Raw genomic sequence first — 19,173 nt, 5'->3', positions numbered from 1 at the left:
CGAAATGAACAAGAAAAATATGATAGTGAAAATGTAAGGAGAAATATTGACTAAAAGTTTTGTATTAATGACTTCAGGTATGCAAATAAAGGATATGAAGAATGAGAAATGTACATTTTGAAAGAATTGACTGATGGGTAAATATATGATTTCAGTTTATTACATATAGCTTTAATAGATATAACCGCCTACTATATATAAATATTTAGTATATATTTTTACTATAAATAGTCAGCCTCCATATCTAACTTGCACAAATACTAAGTTTGTAAGGAGGGTGGGAAGAAAAATAAGCCAATGGAGGCTTTCAATTTCTTAATGCAACTTTTAGCCAAGAATTCTGAAAATCGCGAAATTACTCATCCATAATGAATATCATCCTTTTAAACCAATTTGTACAACTTTATGGCTATGAGAGGAAACACTTTGGTTAAGAAATCAAAGGCTAAAAGATATTGGAACGTTGGAACCCATCAGTTTACTTTCTGTAAATGTTTTAAGTTTGAAATTTAGAAATTTGAGTCCAAAATTCTTGGTCTAGAGATTGATTCATTTAATGAGCCTTATACAATTAGCTGTAGGGTAAGTTAAGGAACACAATTGAAGAAGAAATCAAGAGGAGATGATCTCTCAATCGTTCAAACTACAAGCATCTTAGAATTAATTTTCTTGGTAAGTTCATTATCAAGCTGGAGACTTGGTAAGTTACATGCCTAGTAGTAATGGAGTCTAACCCGACTTGGTAAATTTTCTTGGAATTAATTTTCTAGGTAAGTTACATGCCTAGTAATAACGGAGTCTAACATGACGATCATTCAGACAAACATCCACCAACCAAGAGGGGTGAAAATGATGACGATAGTACAATTGAGAAAGAATCTTAGCCATGATGAATCTACGCTTGCTGCCATTGTTGTATTTGAAAAGGGGAGCTCGAGTGAACCAACCCACTACATGGAATACCACGACGCAAAACAAGAAGGTTAGATAATGGGTTTATTCTCACCCGGAGAGATAAATCACAAGATTAGTTTTAAATCTGGATAGGTATGTCAATTGAAAGTGAAACACAAAATGATGTTAAGAGCAAACATTCTCTTCCGAGAGGAGTGAATTGGGTCATTCTTGGTTATCAAACTCGAGACCTCTAGCACCAAAAGCAAGAATCATACCACGAAATCTGGATAGCTAGCTAAATTCTATGAAAAGCTAAATGACTTGTTAACAGTCAAGTTTATTAGACCTGCAGAGGCTCTTGCAATGATCACTCAAATGCTGGGCAAAGACACCAAGCCAACGCCTCTATTGGAGAAGGAAGAAAAAAAACAAGTCACTGAAGCAACACATGTTCACACAGAAATACCAGATGGATGAAGAGAAGGGTCAGTCGGAAGCGTCAACAACAACAATTTCAAGAAAAATAGAGAGTTTATATAAGTTAACGTCATATCAACTTCAAGTTCAAAGCAACAAGAACCAAAGACTGGTGCAAAAATACTATGGACTAGTCGAAGTTATCCACAAGATTATGAAGACATCATATAGGATCCAATTGCTCTTATGGATGCGGACTAACCTTGTTGTCCACGTCAGTAACTTGAAACGTTATTATTTTGACCAAGAAGACATCAAGCAGAAGCAGGTGGTATGACGTCATGCAAAGAAGAAAGATTTTCATGCGAAGAAAGTAGGGAAGACACCAACAGAGAAGACATGAAGAGTCAACGAACCGAGAAGTGATTTTCAACAGCTCCTAGTAGATTGGAAGAGACTCCTCATTCTGAGATCAGCTGGAAGCGCATTGAGAGACCTAAAGTCAGCCTCGTCCTACAATGCTGAGTATATGAAGAGTTGGTTGATGTAGATATCAATAAATTGTGTGGGGACAGATGTCACGATCACGATTGCCCATGGCGTGTTGTCTATGGCTGCATGTCTCAGCAATTTTTGTAAATAATTTGTTGTCCAAGGCGGCATGCTCATTCCAAACCCCTTTTACTTGCTTTCATGTTAGATAGGTCTTTACCATTATTGTTGTGCCACTAGGGTGTATGACTAGTCACCAAAATCATATCTACACCCTCCCGGACTAAAATTTTCCAAAATGTATTATAGGTCTTTACCATTATTGTTGTGCCACTAGGGTGTATGACTAGTCATCAAAATCATATCTACACCCTCCCGGACTAAAATTTCCCAAAATGTATTATAGGAGAATGTGACTAGTTTCTTCCAAACGTGACTCGAGCATACACTGCTGTTGTCCATGCAGTTTGAATTTTGCATAGTTGACTTGTTCGTCGAGTCGCATAATCATTGTCTCACTGCTGAAAGAATCTCAAGTCCTCATAGTCCTCATGGAATGATTGGAAGAGGTTTCGAGTCTTCTATTCTTCTTCTTCTTTTTTTTTTTTTTTTATAAACATCCATGTGAATTATTTCTTTATTCAATTTGATATAATTGTTGGGAGCATTTCGAAAATCGAACTCGAAACCTCTCGCACCCGAAGCGTGAATCATACCACTAGACCAAATGCCCTTGTAGTTAGGGTCAAGGGTGTAATGCCTTTGAAGTTAGGGTCGAGGCTCTATCAAAATTCTGCAAAAATAAATGGTACTACCATCATCTTCTTTTGCAAGACTTTCTCAAGCCCTCATGGAATAATTTGAAAGTGATATCGTTTCCAAGATTGGAAGAGAATCTTACCTACACAATTATAAATTATAATTAAAAAGATATATATATATAGCTTCTTCTTCCTTTTTTTTTTTCAAACATCTTTATTTCTTTGTTCAACTTGATATAATTGAAAAGGGGCATTTCGAGAATCAAACTCGAGACCTCTCGCACCCGAAGCGAGAATCATACCACTAGACCAAATGCCCTTGTAGTGAATCTATCATTTTTAGTTGCTAGTCCATATGTTTTATGCGCCTCTATATTTAAAATTTATCCACATGTTTTTGTGCTTTAGAACCTACCTTGTACGTTTGAGATTATGAATGACTCCGCTCAAATTATTTTGGTTGAAGCTGCATTGCCACTAAAGCATATGTGCATTCCTTTGGGATTTACTTCGTCCCTTTCACAATTTTACTACGTTGAGAATTCTTTGCGACCATTTAACAATAGTTATAATGGGATTGCTATCTCATGTTAGAAAAACCCTACCATTTAACAATATTTATAATGGGATTGCTATCTCATGCTAGAAAAAACATGCCAGTAAATGTAATCTCAAATTAGAATCATAATGATATGACCAATCTCACTATTGTCATATGACCTCTCACACCCTAAGCAAGAATAATACCACTGGACGAAATTCGAACATCTATCATTTTTAGCTCTCACTTGATATGATTTTTTCATCTATCATTTTTAGCTTGATATGATTTTTTCATCTATCATTTTTAGCTCTCACTTGATATGATTTTTTCTCTCAAGTTTGAAATCTATATTTCTTGGGAGCTGAGGGGCTCAAAGCATTTTGTTGAGGTCCGTCTTTTTGTATAGGTGGAAGTTCAAGGATTTAACGGAAAGAAAATCATCAACCCTTTACAATCAATACACGGAATTCTTAATTAATAAACTTTATTTGATCTTCATATAAATTGTTAATATAATCAATCATATAAAGTAAGACTAATGGAGATGCATGGTAACGATCCCGAGAATTGAACTCGAGACCTCTCGCACCCAAAGCGAGAATCATACCACTAGACCAAAAAGTACATTATCTAATATAATGAATTTATCTCTGAAAAACAACTTTAAATTTTCTACTGATCTTGCTGAGACAACTTCTTCTGTTCCAACCCTGAGTGTTATCTCGCCTTCTGCAAACACTCTCCAGGAACTAGTTTCTTGAAAAAACAGAACAAATATGATTAGTGGCCCCTGAATCCAGTATCCAGGTTAAGTGATCATACTCTACTAAATGTATTTCTACAACTAGTAAATCATATTTACCTTGTTGTGCCTTTTTGGCTTTCTTCTCTGCAAGGTATTTTGGGCAGTGACTTTTCTCGTGCCCGTTTTTATTGCAATGGAAACATTTTCCATTATCTGCATTTTGAACCTTAAGTTTGTGGTCGGTAGGAATCTTATCTTTCCCCTTACCCTTTTTGTCAAATGCAACCCAAACTATTCGGTTTGCATTTCAGCAGGGGTCTAGGGGACATTCCGTAGTTAAAACAAACCTCAAATCTGTTGGGTTTTATGTCCTAAAACTCATAGTTTGTAAACAAAAACATATTCTATTTTCAATAATGTTATTATTGTTGTTTATTCAGTAAAGATTGTTATTGAATAAAGTGAACTTTACGATCATTAATCTAAATCCAATAAACTAAGAACACTCTGGCTATAGTATGATTACTTGAACTATATGTAGAGACATAAGAGTGGATCAAGTTCAAGTAGATATAGTCAAAATGATCTATAGTATAAGGATAAGGCTGAGTACCTTATTCTGGGGACACTATGGATGCGGCCCACTTTTGTATATGATATAAACAATGTGATCACTAAATTGTACATGTGGAGACATGTGAGTGGGGGCGTTCTATTCAATGAGTATTGCATAAGATCGGACCATGAAGAAAACCACTCTCACTTTATAATGTCGTTTACTGTTGAGACTGATTTTCTTTTCATTCGATAACCTAGGTAACTCGGTTTTAATCCTGAGCTAACCATGAACTTCTTTTTATTCGGAATTATCCTTAGATTTGCATGGGTGAGAATGGCTCTAGTTCGCCGACTCAATAGGCCTCCCATTTCAGGGGTAAGACTGGGTGAATGGCTAGGGACGTGGGGTGCAAGATGGAATTCACTCCTACCCACTTTTAGGGATAGAAGAGAGTTAGTTCCCTTAAGCACCGACTCCAGGTCTTGAACGAGGGGCCCCACCCTCTCATTAGCTTGAGAGGGATTCGGTTTACTGGTTGGACCACAAACAAATTGTTCATTAGAGGATCAGTGAGACATAAGGAACAAGAAGTAACTTTAGGGGTAAAACGGTAAATTGACCCAGCTCTAGTTACAAACAACCTGTGAAGGATCAACTTACTAATCATGGTTATATCAAATGGACAGAAATATATCTATAGTGAGGGGAGTGCAACTACTAGGCTATAGTGGAGTGTCCTAGTAGTTAACGAATGTTGGTTAACAAGGTTAATGAGTTTAACCGGTTAATCTTGGATCGTTGGAGCCCATGATCTATAGGTCCATTAAGTCCCTCTGCTAGCTCATATCGGACTAAACCATAGAACAGTGTGACGAGTGAGTTCGAAGTGTTCGAATTCAAATTAGGGAATATGCGCTACATATATACAATATATTTAACCGCATTTTTGTTTTATTTACGAATTAAACAAAAAGAGAGAATTTGAGATATGTAAATAAGATTTAAATATCTTAATCAATTATGTATCGGAATTGATTGGGATTGACATTTGAATTAATATTAAATATTAATTAAATAGTTCAATTAATCATTTAATGTTACTTTAATTTGAAATTCATTATTCAAATTAATTGTTGAATTAAAATGAAGAAAGTCAAAATGTTACTCCATTTAATGGAAAATTCCATGTTAGTGGAATTTTGAGGTGTCAAAATTTGGTTTAACCAAACTTGCATGCTTCCCAAATAAACCCCACAAGTTTGAGTGGAATTTTAAGTGTCAAAATTTGGTTAACTCAAACATGCATGCTTGCCACATAATCCCAAACATTTGAGTGGAATTTTAAGTGTCAAAATTTGGTGATCTCAAATTTGCATGAACATGCAAACATGACTCTTTAAATAGAGTGATCACTGTATATGGAAGGTCTTCTTCTTCCTGGTGAAAAACCTTGAGAAAAACCTTGAGAAAAACCTTTCACAAACACTCTCTTCACATATACAAAATCCCTCCCAAGTTTAGTCACTCACCGGATTCCACAATCCCGTTCTAAGGCTTGAGGATAATGGAGAAGACACTAGTGGTGGTTCGAAACCGGTCCGTGAGGAAAAAGGAGTTTGAACTACAAAAGGTTAGTAAAGGAATGTCTTGCCTTAACCTGAAAAATGTAGTAGCAGATGGCTTTAAAGAAATACTACCTCACTATTTCTGTGGGTTTTATTTATTTATTTATTTATTTTATTTTAATTAATTAATTAATTAATTAATGTATTATTATTATTATTTTAACTATTTTTATAATTATTTTTATTTGTTTATTTCTTTATTTATTTTTGGGCTATTACATGAACCCTCCAAATTTGGGTTGTGATAGATTAATATTAGAGTAGTCGAATTTTAGATTATATAGATTTTTCTTAGAATAAAGAGTCGTATATCTCTATGACTTAGTTGGATGACACGTCTCGCCACGATCAAGTAAGCAGTCTAACCCTATTTCGAAGTATATGATATGTTTTAAAACTGGTATGAATTTATTGTATGTTTTGAGTTTCGTGGTAGTTATAAAATGTCCTTGTACATTAAAGAGGGAATGTTAACCATATAAGACAATACTGGATCAAAGTTATAGTGTTTAGATATGGTGAGGAGGAAAAGAGTGTGTTAAGAATGAGAAATAGAAATAGAATTGGAATCGAAAGTATGATCTTCATTCAGGTTTACCACGTTTAAATAGGATACAAACTATCAACTAAAACCTAAAAATAGAAAAAAAATATATAACTAACTAAATCTTGTAAATAAATAAAATATAGGGTTAATCAAATCTATAAACTCCCTAAATATCTCAGATATATTCTAACTAATTATTAAAATATATGTCCAAAATATCCTCTTAATACTCCCCCTCAAGTTGGAGAGTGTATGTCGATCACACCCAACTTGTCCTTCAAAAAGTCAAACTGCTGTCTTCCCAAAGCTTTAGTAAAAACATCTGCCAATTGCATTTTGGTCGAAACATAACACGGTTTGATGATTCCAGCTTGTAACTTTTCTCGAACTATATGACAATCTATTTCAATGTGTTTTGTACGTTCGTGAAAAACTGGATTGGATGCTATATGTAATGCTGCTTGATTATCACAATATAATAATGCTGGTTCGGACAGTGGAACATTCAAGTCTTGAAGAATGTATCTTAACCAAGTTAACTCTAAACAAGTATTTGTCATAGCTCGATACTCAGTTTCTGCTGATGATCTGGACACATTAGACTACTTTTTAGACTTCCAAGAAATAATTGAATTTTCGAGGAAAATGCAAAACCCAAAAATAGACCGTCTGGAAGTTCACCACCCTAGTTAGAATCGCAATATGCTTGTAATCTTAAATTGTTTTCAGATGGCAGTAGGAGTCCTTGACCAGGAGTGCCTTTGATGTACCTCAGAACTCGAAGAGCTGCCTCCCAATGTGGTTTTCTTGGTTCATGCATAAATTGGCTAAGCATACGAACTGAATAAGCTATGTCAGGCCTAGTGACGGTCAAATATATTAATCTGCCAATCAACCGTCTGTATTTACTTGGATCATTCAACTTCTCTCCTTCAGTTAAAGAAAGTTTCAGATTTTGATCCATAGGAAATTTGTTTGGACGTGCTCCTGTAAGACTTTTGTCTTGAAGGATGTCTAGAGCATACTTCATTTGAGACATAAAAATTCCTTTTCTAGATCGAGAAAATTCAATGCCTAGAAAATATTTCAAATTTCCTAAATCTTTGATAAGAAATTTCTGGAGTAAACTAGTCTTGAGATATTGAATTTCTTTGAGATCATTGCCTGTCAACAGAATATCATCCACATAGATTAGAACTGCAGTGAAAGAAGTACCTTTACTCTTAGTAAACAAAGAGTAATTTGCTTTAGACTGAGTGTAGCCTGCATTTTGTATAGCTGTAGAAAATATGGAGAACCAATTGCGAGAAGCCTGTTTTAATCCATAAAGAGATTTATGGAGCCGACATACTGTATTCTCCCCCTGTCGGCGAAGACCTGGTGGTAAAGACATATAAACTTCCTCGTCTAGATTACCATGGAGAAAGGCATTTTGAACATCCAACTGATGGGTGAACCATTTTCGGGCAGCAACAACAGTGAGTAAGCAACGAAGTGTAGTAAGTTTCGTTGAAGGGGAAAATGTTTCTGTGTAATCAATACCTTCAACCTGAGTGTATCCCTTTGCTACAAGTCGAGCTTTATAACGTTCAACAGAACCATCAGAGTTGTATTTAATTTTGTACACCCAACGACAACCAATAGCTTTATAACCAGGTGGTAGAGGAACGAGAGACCATGTATGATTACGTTTCAAAGCTGCAATTTCATCATTCATAGCCTGCTGCCATAACGGGTCGCCAACTGCCTCGTCGTAGGTTTTAGGTTCTGTCTGGGATGTAATAAGAGCTAGAAAAGCACGTTGAGTAGGAGAAAAATGAGAGAATGAAAGGTAATGATGAAGGGGATACCTGGTGCCAGTGCCGGGACTCGAGCTAGAGGTTAAATGATTGGCTCCAGAAGACATCTCATAATTCTTATGCCAAGCTGGAGGCTGTTTAGTACGAGTAGAATGTCGGAGTGGAGCTGATGTATCAGGTGGGATAGGATTGGAATTAGTGGGCGAATCTGGAGAAGGTGGAGGAGACGACGAAGTAGTAGGTGAAGGGATAGGAGGTGAAGGAGGAATAAGAGGTGAAGAAATAGAAGGTGGAGGATGGATCATGAAGTGGTACAACAGGAGTCGAAGGAGCTAATGTCGAAGTTTGTGAAGCTAATGAAAAAGAAAAATTATCTTCACAAAATTTAACATCACGACTGATAATGAATTTGTGAGATTGCATGTCATACAACTTGTAACCTTTATGACCACAAGGATATCCTACGAAAACACAAGGAATTGCCCGAGGTTCAAATTTTTGCTTAGGATGTACTATAGTTGCATAACATTTACAACCAAAAACTTTAAGATGATGAAATGTAAGTGGTCGTTTGTAGAGTGCTTCAAAGGGTGTCTTGTTAGATAACAATGGTGATGGCGTTCTATTTATAAGATAAACAGCCGTTCAAATGCACTCTCCCCAAAAATTAAGTGGAACCTGTGACTGAAAAAGAAGAGACCTAGCTACATTTAGGATATGGCGATGCTTACGTTCTACGACTCCATTTTGTTGTGGAGTATAGACACAAGTGCACTGAAATTCAATACCACAAGAAGTAAAGAATGGTTGCAAAGATAGGAACTCAGTCCCATTGTCTGATCGAACTATCTTGATAGTAGTATGAAATTGAGTTTGAACGAATTTAACAAAGTTTATTAACAAATAATGTACTTCTGACTTATGTTGCATTAGAAAAACCCAAGTACATCGAGTAAAATCATCAACAATAGTGAGAAAAAAACGCAAACAAGAATGGGTAGGAATTTTATGTGGTCCCCAAACAGCACAATGTATCAGATCAAAGGCAGAATGAGTTGTTATTGAACTTCTTGGGAAAGACAACCTAGTTTGTTTTGCTAACGAGCAGATACTACAATTATGAGAGCATTATTAAGATGCAATTGATTAGCTAGAAATTTAAAACTAGAAAAAGAAGGATGACCTAGGCGTAAATGCCACAAATCAGATGACTGAGATACTTGATGACCTGAAGATTTGATTGGAGATGAAGAAATATGATAGAGACCTCCAAATTGTTTACCCGAGCCAATCATCTTCTCCGTCGCCAAGTCCTGCATAACACAAGAATTAGGATAGAAGGTGACATAACATTTCAAGTTATTGGTAAGTTTGCTGATCGACATTAGGTTTAAATTGAATGAAGGCACACATAAAACGTTGTTTAATTTAAGGTTAGGGTTAAGGGAAATATTGCCAGTATGTGACACACGTGCTGTCTCTCCATTAGGCAAATTTATTGTAGACATGATGGCAGCTTTTGGTTCAGTCATAACATAAGATTTTGATACTACATGATTTGTAGCTCCACTATCGAGAATCCATGAATTAGAACTCGCAGAGTTAATAGATAATGTAGATATGGGAAACAAACCTGCAACATTGATGTGATTGTCAGAATTACCAGAAGGGTGATGATTGATTGTAGATAAGGCTTGTGCTATCTGTCGTAATTGCCCAGAAAAAAAATTTGGAATGGAATTAGGTGACTATTCTTCTGTATTCAATTGTGAAATATCGGTCATATTTGCAGATGATCAATATCCATGATTATTGTGTTGATTGACTTGTCTTGTCCTTCCAAAGTTATTTTTCTGTCAACACCAATCTTCTGTATGGCCCCTTCTATCACAAAACTTACAGTGAAACTTAAGAATTCGACACTCATTGCTTGTATGACCACTTTTATTGCAGTGTTCACACGATTTTTCCTTGGTAAATTTTGAATATATTGTTTTCTTCTACACTGCTGATGCAATCGAGAAACTCTCAGTAGGTTCAGAAGTTACCTGACGCTGCATCTCTTCTTGTACAAGTAATGAATAGGCTTGCCTCACATTAGGTAATGGAGACATCATCAATATGTTAGATCTCACCATTTTATAAGACTCATTAAGCCCCATGAGAAATTGCATCAACTTGTCTTCTTCGCGTTGATCAATATGTATTTGACGTTGATTACAGGTAAATGGTGTGCGGTACGCTTCCAGCTCATCCCAGAGTGCTTTGAGCTTGGTGAAATATGTTGACAGTGCCATGGTTCCTTGTGACATCGTTGCTATCGAGTTTTGTATTTGAAAAATTGCTGGAGCATTCTTTTGTGAGAATTGATCGTGAAGATCAACCCACACTTGATGAGCTATCTTGGCGTGAATAGTGCCTTTAGCGATATCTGCTTCAACGGAATGAGTTAACCAAGATATTATCATACTGTTGCACTGATTCCAGAGTTCGAATTCAGTTGAATTTGCATCTTGGGACGGTTCCTCAATTGTGCCATCAATGAAGCCAATTTTCTTCTTGGCAATAAGAGCATGCATAACTGATTTACTCCAGGATTGGTAATTTGCTCCATTTAATTTGATTGGAACAAGTGAATATCCTGGCTGATCAGAGTGATGAATATAGTAAGGATGTGTTAAATCAACATCCGAAATTTTGAAGCTGGATTTGGCTGATTCCGCCATAAAGGAAATTTTGATATTTAAGAACACCAAGATCGGTGCTCTGATACCATGTTAAGAATGAGAAATAGAAATAGAATTGGGATCGAAAGTATGATCTTCATTCAGGTTTACCACGTTTAAATAGGATACAAACTATCAACTAATACCTAAAAATAGAAAAAAAAAATATAACTAACTAAATCTTGTAAATAAATAAAATATACGTTAATCAAATCTATACTAACAACTCCCTAAATATCTCAGATATATTCTAACTAATTATTAAAATATATCTCCAAAATATCCTCTTAATAGAGTGGCAGTGAGATATCTGAATAGCCTTAGGACAACAGAGAGTTGTTGCTGTAGAGTGCGAGACATCTAACCAATGAAATTTTGGTACTAGAAATGATGAAACTGGAGATGGTCCCCAAACGTCTGTATGAACCATTTCCAATCGCACTTTCTACGGTTCTTTGGCAACTTTTGTGAAGCTAACTCGTTTATATTTTTCCATAACGCAGCTCGCACAAACACCCATATCAATCGATTTTAGGCCTTATAAAACTTCATTCACAGCCATCATCTCATTTTTTTGAATCTCATATGTGCAAGTCTATTGACACTACTGTAAGGTGTATAAACATGATTGTTGTTACTCAGAGTGCTTCCAATTCAAGTAGACTTTAATTGAAAGCACTCTTAGCAATAGCAACCATGTTTATACACCCTACAGTGGGGTATACGGTTCCAGATTTTGTGTCATGCTACCACCATGACACCCTTCACAATCTTCCCCAAACTCTTTCCAAACTCGGCTGCATAACCTGTGCTATCCAATTGACCAATAGAGATCAGATTCTTCTTGAGATCAGGAATATATCTAACATCCTATAACGTCCACCAATTTCCTGCTAGAATTTGTATGCAGACATCTCTCTTCCCTTCAATCTCCAACGTTTTATTGTCGGCAAGATACACCTTCCCAAAATTTCCTTTTTTGAAATTTTGAAACAATTCCTTACTTGAAGACAAATGAAACGATGGAACTGAATCTAAAATCCAGAATTCAGTTGGGCTATTCATGCTACAAATTAGAGCATCCTCTGTATCTTCGGTTGAATATATAGAATCAATGTCATTTTCAAATTTGTGATTTTTCTTTTGTTCAATTTTGTACAATCTGTCCAAAAGTGTCATTTTTCTCCACAATTTCAACATTTTACGTTCGGTTTATTTAGAGATTTTTCTCGATTTCTTGATTTGATCGCTCATGTTTGTTTGGTCTCATTAATTTACTTCTCGTTTGGGAATACTTTTGCTGACATCTCGAATTTCATCAAACTTCAGTTTATCAGATCCTCATGAACTGTTGATTGCAGCAACAACAGTATACCACGACTCAGGTAAAGATGACATCAAAATCAATGCTTTAATTTCATTTTTGAACATAATTTCCACTAAGCTCAAATGCTCACAATCACGTTCAACTAATTTATATGATCTGCAACAAAGCTACCTTCAGACATTTGTAGATTAAACAACCTTTGCATCAAATACACCTTGTCCATAGCCGACGGATTTTCGTACATATTTGACAACACCTTCCATAGGCCCGATGTCGTCTTCTCTTTAATGATGTTGAACGTCATGTTTCTAGACAGCGTCAACCAAATCAACCCTAAGGCGTGACGATCCTTGAGCTTCCAGTCCTCCGTGGTCATGATATTCTACTTCACCCCCAAAAGGGGTTTCTGAAGATCTTTTTGGTCATATAATCTTCAATCTGCATCTTCTAGAAACTGATATCGAATCCATCAAACTTTTCAATTCTTGTCTTTGAACTTTCCATCTTCACATACCGTGATAATCTCACTTCGCTCTATACCAGTTATTAGGATCATACAACAACGCAGACACTCGATCTAAATGAACACAAAGAACTTGATAGAGAAAATGTAAGGAGAAATATTGACTAAAAGTTTTGTATTAATGACTTCAAGGTATGCAAAGAGAGGAGGTGAAGTATGAGAAATATAGCATTGACTAATGGGTATATATATGATTGGTGAAGTATGAGAAATATAGCACTGACTAATGGGTATATATATGATTTCAGTTTATTATATATATATATAACTTTAACAATATAACCGTCAAATATATATAAATATTTAGTATATATATCTCTATCAGTTTTTTATAAATAGTTAGGTATCCGCTTCCCGCCCATATTTAGTATATATATCTCTATTAGATTTTTACTCTAAATAGTCAGCCTCTATATCCAGTTAGTTTTTTCACGCGTACTATATATAAATATTTAATAGCCTCTTAGTTTTTCCATGCCTATATATAAATATTTAATAGCCTCTTAGTTTTTCCACGCCTACTATATATAAATATTGAATAGCCTCTTAGTTTTTCCACGCCTACTATATATAAATATTGAATAGCCTCTTAATTTTTCCACGCCTACTGTATGTAAATATTTAATATATATATCTCGATCAAATTTTTACTATAAATAGTCAGCCTCCATATCCAACATTCTAGAGTCAAATAGTTAGTTTTTAGCCTACTATATGTAAATATTTAGTAGCCTGCTTAGTTTGTCTAGGCCTACTATATATAAATATTTAGTATATATATCTGTATCAGATCTTTACTATAAATAGTCAGCCTCCGTATCCAACGTTCGAGCCCAAATAGTTAGTTTTTCTACGCCTACAGTATATAAATATTAGTCGCTTTCTTAGTTTTTCTTCTACGCCTACTATATATAAATATTTAGTAGCCTGCTTAGTTTTTCTACTTTTACTCTATATAAATATTTAGTATATATATCTCTATCACATTTTTACTATAAATAGTTAGCCTCCATCCTCCGTATCCAACGTTCTAGAGTCCAAATAGTTAGTTTTTCTACGCCTACTGTATATAAATATTTAGTAGCTTGCTTAGTTTTTCTTCGACGCTTGCTTAGTTTTTCTACTCGTACTATATATATAGTTAGTTTTTCTACGCCTCCATCCTCCGTATCCAACGTTATAGTTCCCAATATTTAGTAGCTTGCTTAGTTTTTCTTCTACGCCTGCTTCGTTTTTCTACTCTTACTATATATAAATATTTAGTATCAAAAGGACTCGAGTCAGCAACATTGAAAGTAGAATGTGCTGAAAATTCTCTAGGAAGATCATTTTATATGCATTGTTATTAATTATTTCAAGGACTTGATAAGGGTAATCCCCTCTTGGATGTAACTTTGTCTTCGTTTGAGATGGGTATCGCTCCTTGTGAAAATGTATCCAAACCCAGTTATCGAGTTGAAAAATGATTTCCTTCCGTCCTTTGTTAATTCTTGAAGTAACTTTAAAATTTTGTTTCTCAATTGTCTCCTTCACCTCTTTGTGCAATGTTTTGATCAGACCTTACTTGTGGTTGCTTTACTCACAAAAATATTTAATTCTTAAAGTAACTTTTTGTTTCTCAATTGTCTCCTCTCAACAAATGTTTTTGTAATAGCAAAAAATATATATATATATAATAAAAATAAATAAACAAATAAAAATAATTATAAAAAAATATATACGTCAAAATAATAATAATTCATAAATAAATAACTAAAAACGATTACTTAAAAATAAAAATAAAAATAAAAATAAAAATAAAATTTACCCGCCTCTTTCCACTAACCTCTCATCGGCATCCTCTTTCCTCAACCCCACAATATCACAGTTCATCCAAAAAATAAACAGAAAAAAAAAGTCAGATTTGAGAAAAAGAAATGGTGTTTCAACAGAAGAATATGATGCACATTTATGTGTGGAGATTTTGGTCTGTTATTAGGTAAAATCCTATCTCAGATTTCCTTCTTCTATAGTTATGGTTATAAGAAATTAATTTAGGATCAAATTTCTTTCATATTTGATATTTTACCAATCCTATAGTAATGGGATCCCATATTCAATTAATTAGATTTTTTGTTAGCATTGGAAGTTATAGATGTTGACCTTTTCGCCATTGATCTCACTTTAATTAATTTCAATCAATTAATTGATTGATGTTTTGATTATTAACTATTTTCAGTGTTTTGAACGGTCCACAATATAAGGTCAGGAATAACGATTTCAACACTTTTCAATTACTCAAATAAGAGCTAAAACTAAGAAATTAGAGTCGAGACAACATACCCGACGTGATGATGTGGCAGCAAAATCAAAATGATGGAAAAATAAAAATATATCAAAGTATGACATTTATAATTTTACAAGAGTAACAAAGGACGGAGTTTTTCCTATTATTATATTTCTAAATAAAATTATTTTTACAAAATATAAATTTGAATCTAACCGTTACTCACATCGATTTTTATTATTACTATATTATATTATTATATTATTATATTTTAAAATTTTGGTAGTTACTCACATAGTTTTTATTATTATTATATTATTATATTTATAATAAATTTTGAATTTTCATTTGACGGTTACTCACATAACTTTTTATTATTATTATCTTAAAAATTTTAAATAAATGGATTTAGAAAATTTTCTTATTTATTTACTTTTAATCTCCACCTTCCATTCTTCCTAACACAATCCAGTGGTCGATATTAATTCCTACATTTTGCCACTTTTATTCTCTATATAAACTCATCAACTTCCCCACATTTCATACACACAACTTCCATACATTCTCCAATCCTTATTTGTTCAAAGTCTCCCTTGTTTGTTGCTCTCTCCAAGCTTCCAATTTTATTTTTATTCATTTTATTCTTGAGAGAGATTTTTTTATTGTAATGTGAGAAGATAGTTGTGAGTGCTCCAAATTGTAAATCTACTCTTTGAAAGAGTTGTGGTGTGTTACTATCAAATTCAAATACTTGTACCGGTTTGATCTTGTGCTGTGGAAAGGATTGAATTTGCTCTTGAACTCGTAAAAAGAGCAGTGTAGCGGTTTGGCTCTGATCAGCGGAAAGAGTCGAGAAAGTTGTTTATTCAAATTTCCAAGAGGCGTTTGGGGAGTGGAGTAGGTCGAGTTTGACCGAACCACTATAAAACTACGGTGTCATCTTTCTAACTCTTTCCTATTTAATTTCAAAATTATTATTGTGATTTATTGTATGTTCTACTTGATTGTTGTTTTGACTTGAATTATTTTGTTATGGTAATTATCATCTTCTACTTATTTGTAAAAAGTTTCATCATTAGAAAAATTAATCACGTTTAAACACTTGTGTGGTTAAAACCCTATTCACCCCTCTAGGGTTGCCATACCATACCGATCCAACAATAGAAAATAAGGTTGGAATTAAAATAAATTTAGTTGGCAGATACATAAATCTACGGATTAAAATTGGCCAATAATATCGGTTTACTGAAAATAAATATAGAGTTAGAGTAATATCTTATTTACACAATTCACAATCTATTTACAGAATGAAAATAATTACAAAGGGGAGGAGGGAAGATTGAGGGAAGACTTGTTGAACAGAATTTAAAAATAAAACCGAAAATATCAGAGGGCATGGAACTCCATTCAATTTTGTCTAACACAAAATATCAGAATTTTAACAATGTAAATTATAGAAATAATTTTATAGAATTCAAACTTGAAACTGATGTCATGGGCTCACATAGGTTGACTTGGATTTCAAAGGACAGAATCGAACTTTCATTAAAGATATATACGTGACAACGACTTAAGCTAACCAGGTAAGTGACCTTACTATCAGCATGGTTATATTTGATGTTGACACGTTCCTTGTGGTTCTGCACGTGTCATATATATTGATATGTGTGAATTTTCTGTGGATCGATATGCTTCCTATATGTTATGTATATGTCATAATATGTGAATTGTATGATAATAATTACGTACGATGTGTTCAAGGATATGTTTGAGATAGGATACAAAAATGATGCACAAAACGAAATGTAACGATAGGAGTAAATTACGTTCATGAAACGTTAAGGTTAGGTTGCATACCGGAGTGATATGGATAAGAGAGATTGATGGAAGAATACGGTTAGGTTCTGGGTAGAAAGGGATAGGTTTGTGATTGATTGATAGAATGATAGCGTTAGGTTAAGTTCTTGTAATGAGATGACTAAGGTACGTTCACGTAATGATATGTCTGTGATAGGTCTAAGAACGTTAAGGCTATGATAAGTTAGAGAACGATATGATTACGAAGTGTTTACGTTATGACTTGTTTATGATATGATACATTGTGATGCAATATGTCATGGTATGATGTGTATATGATGAAATGATATGTTAAAAGCATAGAACGTTATGTTAGGTCTCTTAAATTGTGTGTATACAGCATGATATGAATGACATGAAATTACGATAAATGGCATGAAATATAACCCCGTTAGAATTATGTATGATTTGAGAACTGAAGAATGAGAAACGATATGGCATGAATGATGAACGATATCTGAAACGATATGAAAAATGATATGATATGTACACAATGCTAGCAGGGTTGTATTAAAGGATAATGAAAATGGAAACATGGGACCTCATGCATTATGTGTGCTCGTGCATTTGGGGGGGTACCCCTATCCCATCACGAGGGTACGGACTCGTACATCCAATGGCAGGACAACGATCGTTATGCTTTGCATAGCACTGTCGTGACGGTTACTAGTTCTAGCGGGTGTTTGGCCTAAGGGGCTCCTAGAGTATGCCCACCAGATAAGAAAAGAGGCCCAGCGGTGTGCGAACTAGCTAGTGAGCCCTTACTCGCACGTATGGGCTGTGTGTAGAGTATATGTACATGTCCAAAATTACCCGTTAGGACAGCACCGTAGGGAAAACAGAATGAAAGATAGGTCCCATCATCTCATTGCATGTGATTGTTGCATTTAACCCCAATAGTGGGGTCACTTACCGAGTATTTCTTTAAATACTCAAGCCATGTGCTACTACATTTTTCAGGTAAAGGCAAGACATTCCTGTACGACTGACGACGACATCACCACTCGAGACCATGGCACATGCAGGATAGTGGTATTTATTTTCTTAGACTTAGGCTAGAATAGGATGTTTTTAACTTAAAACGCTTATTTATTTTATTTTTCTTTTCTTTTGTTTTTTTAAAAATGTTTTCGAAACACGTAAGTCCATAGCGGTGTTTTAAGATAAAAGTTATGTTTTATGGAATTTAAATGAAGTCTTCTGCATTCAATGTTTATGCTACGTATACAGTAGCGACCTGTAGAAAATTTTGGGTAGTTACAGTTTTGATCAGATCTGCCTTACTTGTGGTTGCTTTACTCACAAAAATAATAGAATGAATAGGAAGCAAATCAAGAAGTGTAAGTGGATTAAATCCATAAACATCCTCAAAAGGAGAACAATGAGTGGTACTATGAATTGCTCTAAAGGAGAACACTACTATGAAGTATTGCTCTATTATATGTCATCTCTACAGATAGCAAACATTCGTCCCAAGACTTAATATTCTTAGAAATAATAGGCAGATTAAATCCATAAAGATTTTTAGAGGGAGAACAATGAATGGTACTATGAATTGCTCTAAAGGAGAACGATACTATGAATTCCTCTATTATATGTCATCTCTACAAATTGCAAACATTAGTCACAAGACTTAATATATTCTTAGAAATAATTGGCAATAATCCAACTTATCCCACACCATACTTTTCAAAAGTGACTTAAAAATTTAACCATCCCTATCTTTTTTGCGTGTAGCAAACCACATTTAAAGTCGTATACAATCCATATAAAATATCTATCCCATTAAGGCACCATCATATTATAGAGCATTTAGGAATATAGAGCTGGGTGTTCGGGGTATCGATCCCCATACCAATCTTATGCAAACACAGCACTCTACCATCTTATCTACATTCCCACAATTCTTGCATAACAAAACACAAAACTGAGCGCCATCAATAATAGTGAAAATGAAAAAATATTTCCGCTTGTCAAAAATAAGGAAAAATTGAATAGAAATAAAATATTAATAACCAATAGTTTATTTAGGAGATGCACTGTACCATTTTAGCTACATCCCCATAATTCTTACATGACAAAACCCAA

General features: G+C 34.5%; 1 protein-coding gene and 1 non-coding gene across 2 annotated transcripts; both read right to left on the bottom strand.

Annotated features, from left to right (window-relative positions):
- Positions 1-2,814: 2,814 nt before the first annotated feature.
- TRNAP-CGG (transfer RNA proline (anticodon CGG)) lies at positions 2,815-2,886 on the bottom strand. The gene has a single exon. It is a non-coding gene; the product is annotated as a tRNA-Pro (tRNA).
- A 6,778-nt stretch (positions 2,887-9,664) lies between these two features.
- Positions 9,665-10,965, bottom strand: LOC147793193 (uncharacterized). The gene is made up of 3 exons (XM_087121877.1): positions 10,522-10,965; positions 10,020-10,089; positions 9,665-9,699 (listed from the first exon to the last, which is right to left on the bottom strand). Exons 1-3 carry the CDS (start codon positions 10,963-10,965, stop codon positions 9,665-9,667), a joined length of 549 nt encoding a protein of 182 aa, XP_086978003.1.
- Between the last annotated feature and the right edge of the window lie 8,208 nt (positions 10,966-19,173).

The sequence above is a fragment of the Cucurbita pepo genome, chromosome 3, assembly GCF_057944985.1.
Source record: "Cucurbita pepo subsp. pepo isolate OVF chromosome 3, ASM5794498v1, whole genome shotgun sequence".
NCBI classification, from domain to species: Eukaryota; Viridiplantae; Streptophyta; class Magnoliopsida; order Cucurbitales; family Cucurbitaceae; genus Cucurbita; species Cucurbita pepo.
Note: the sequence above shows the minus strand (reverse complement) of the source record. Positions and strands in the feature narration are given on the sequence as shown.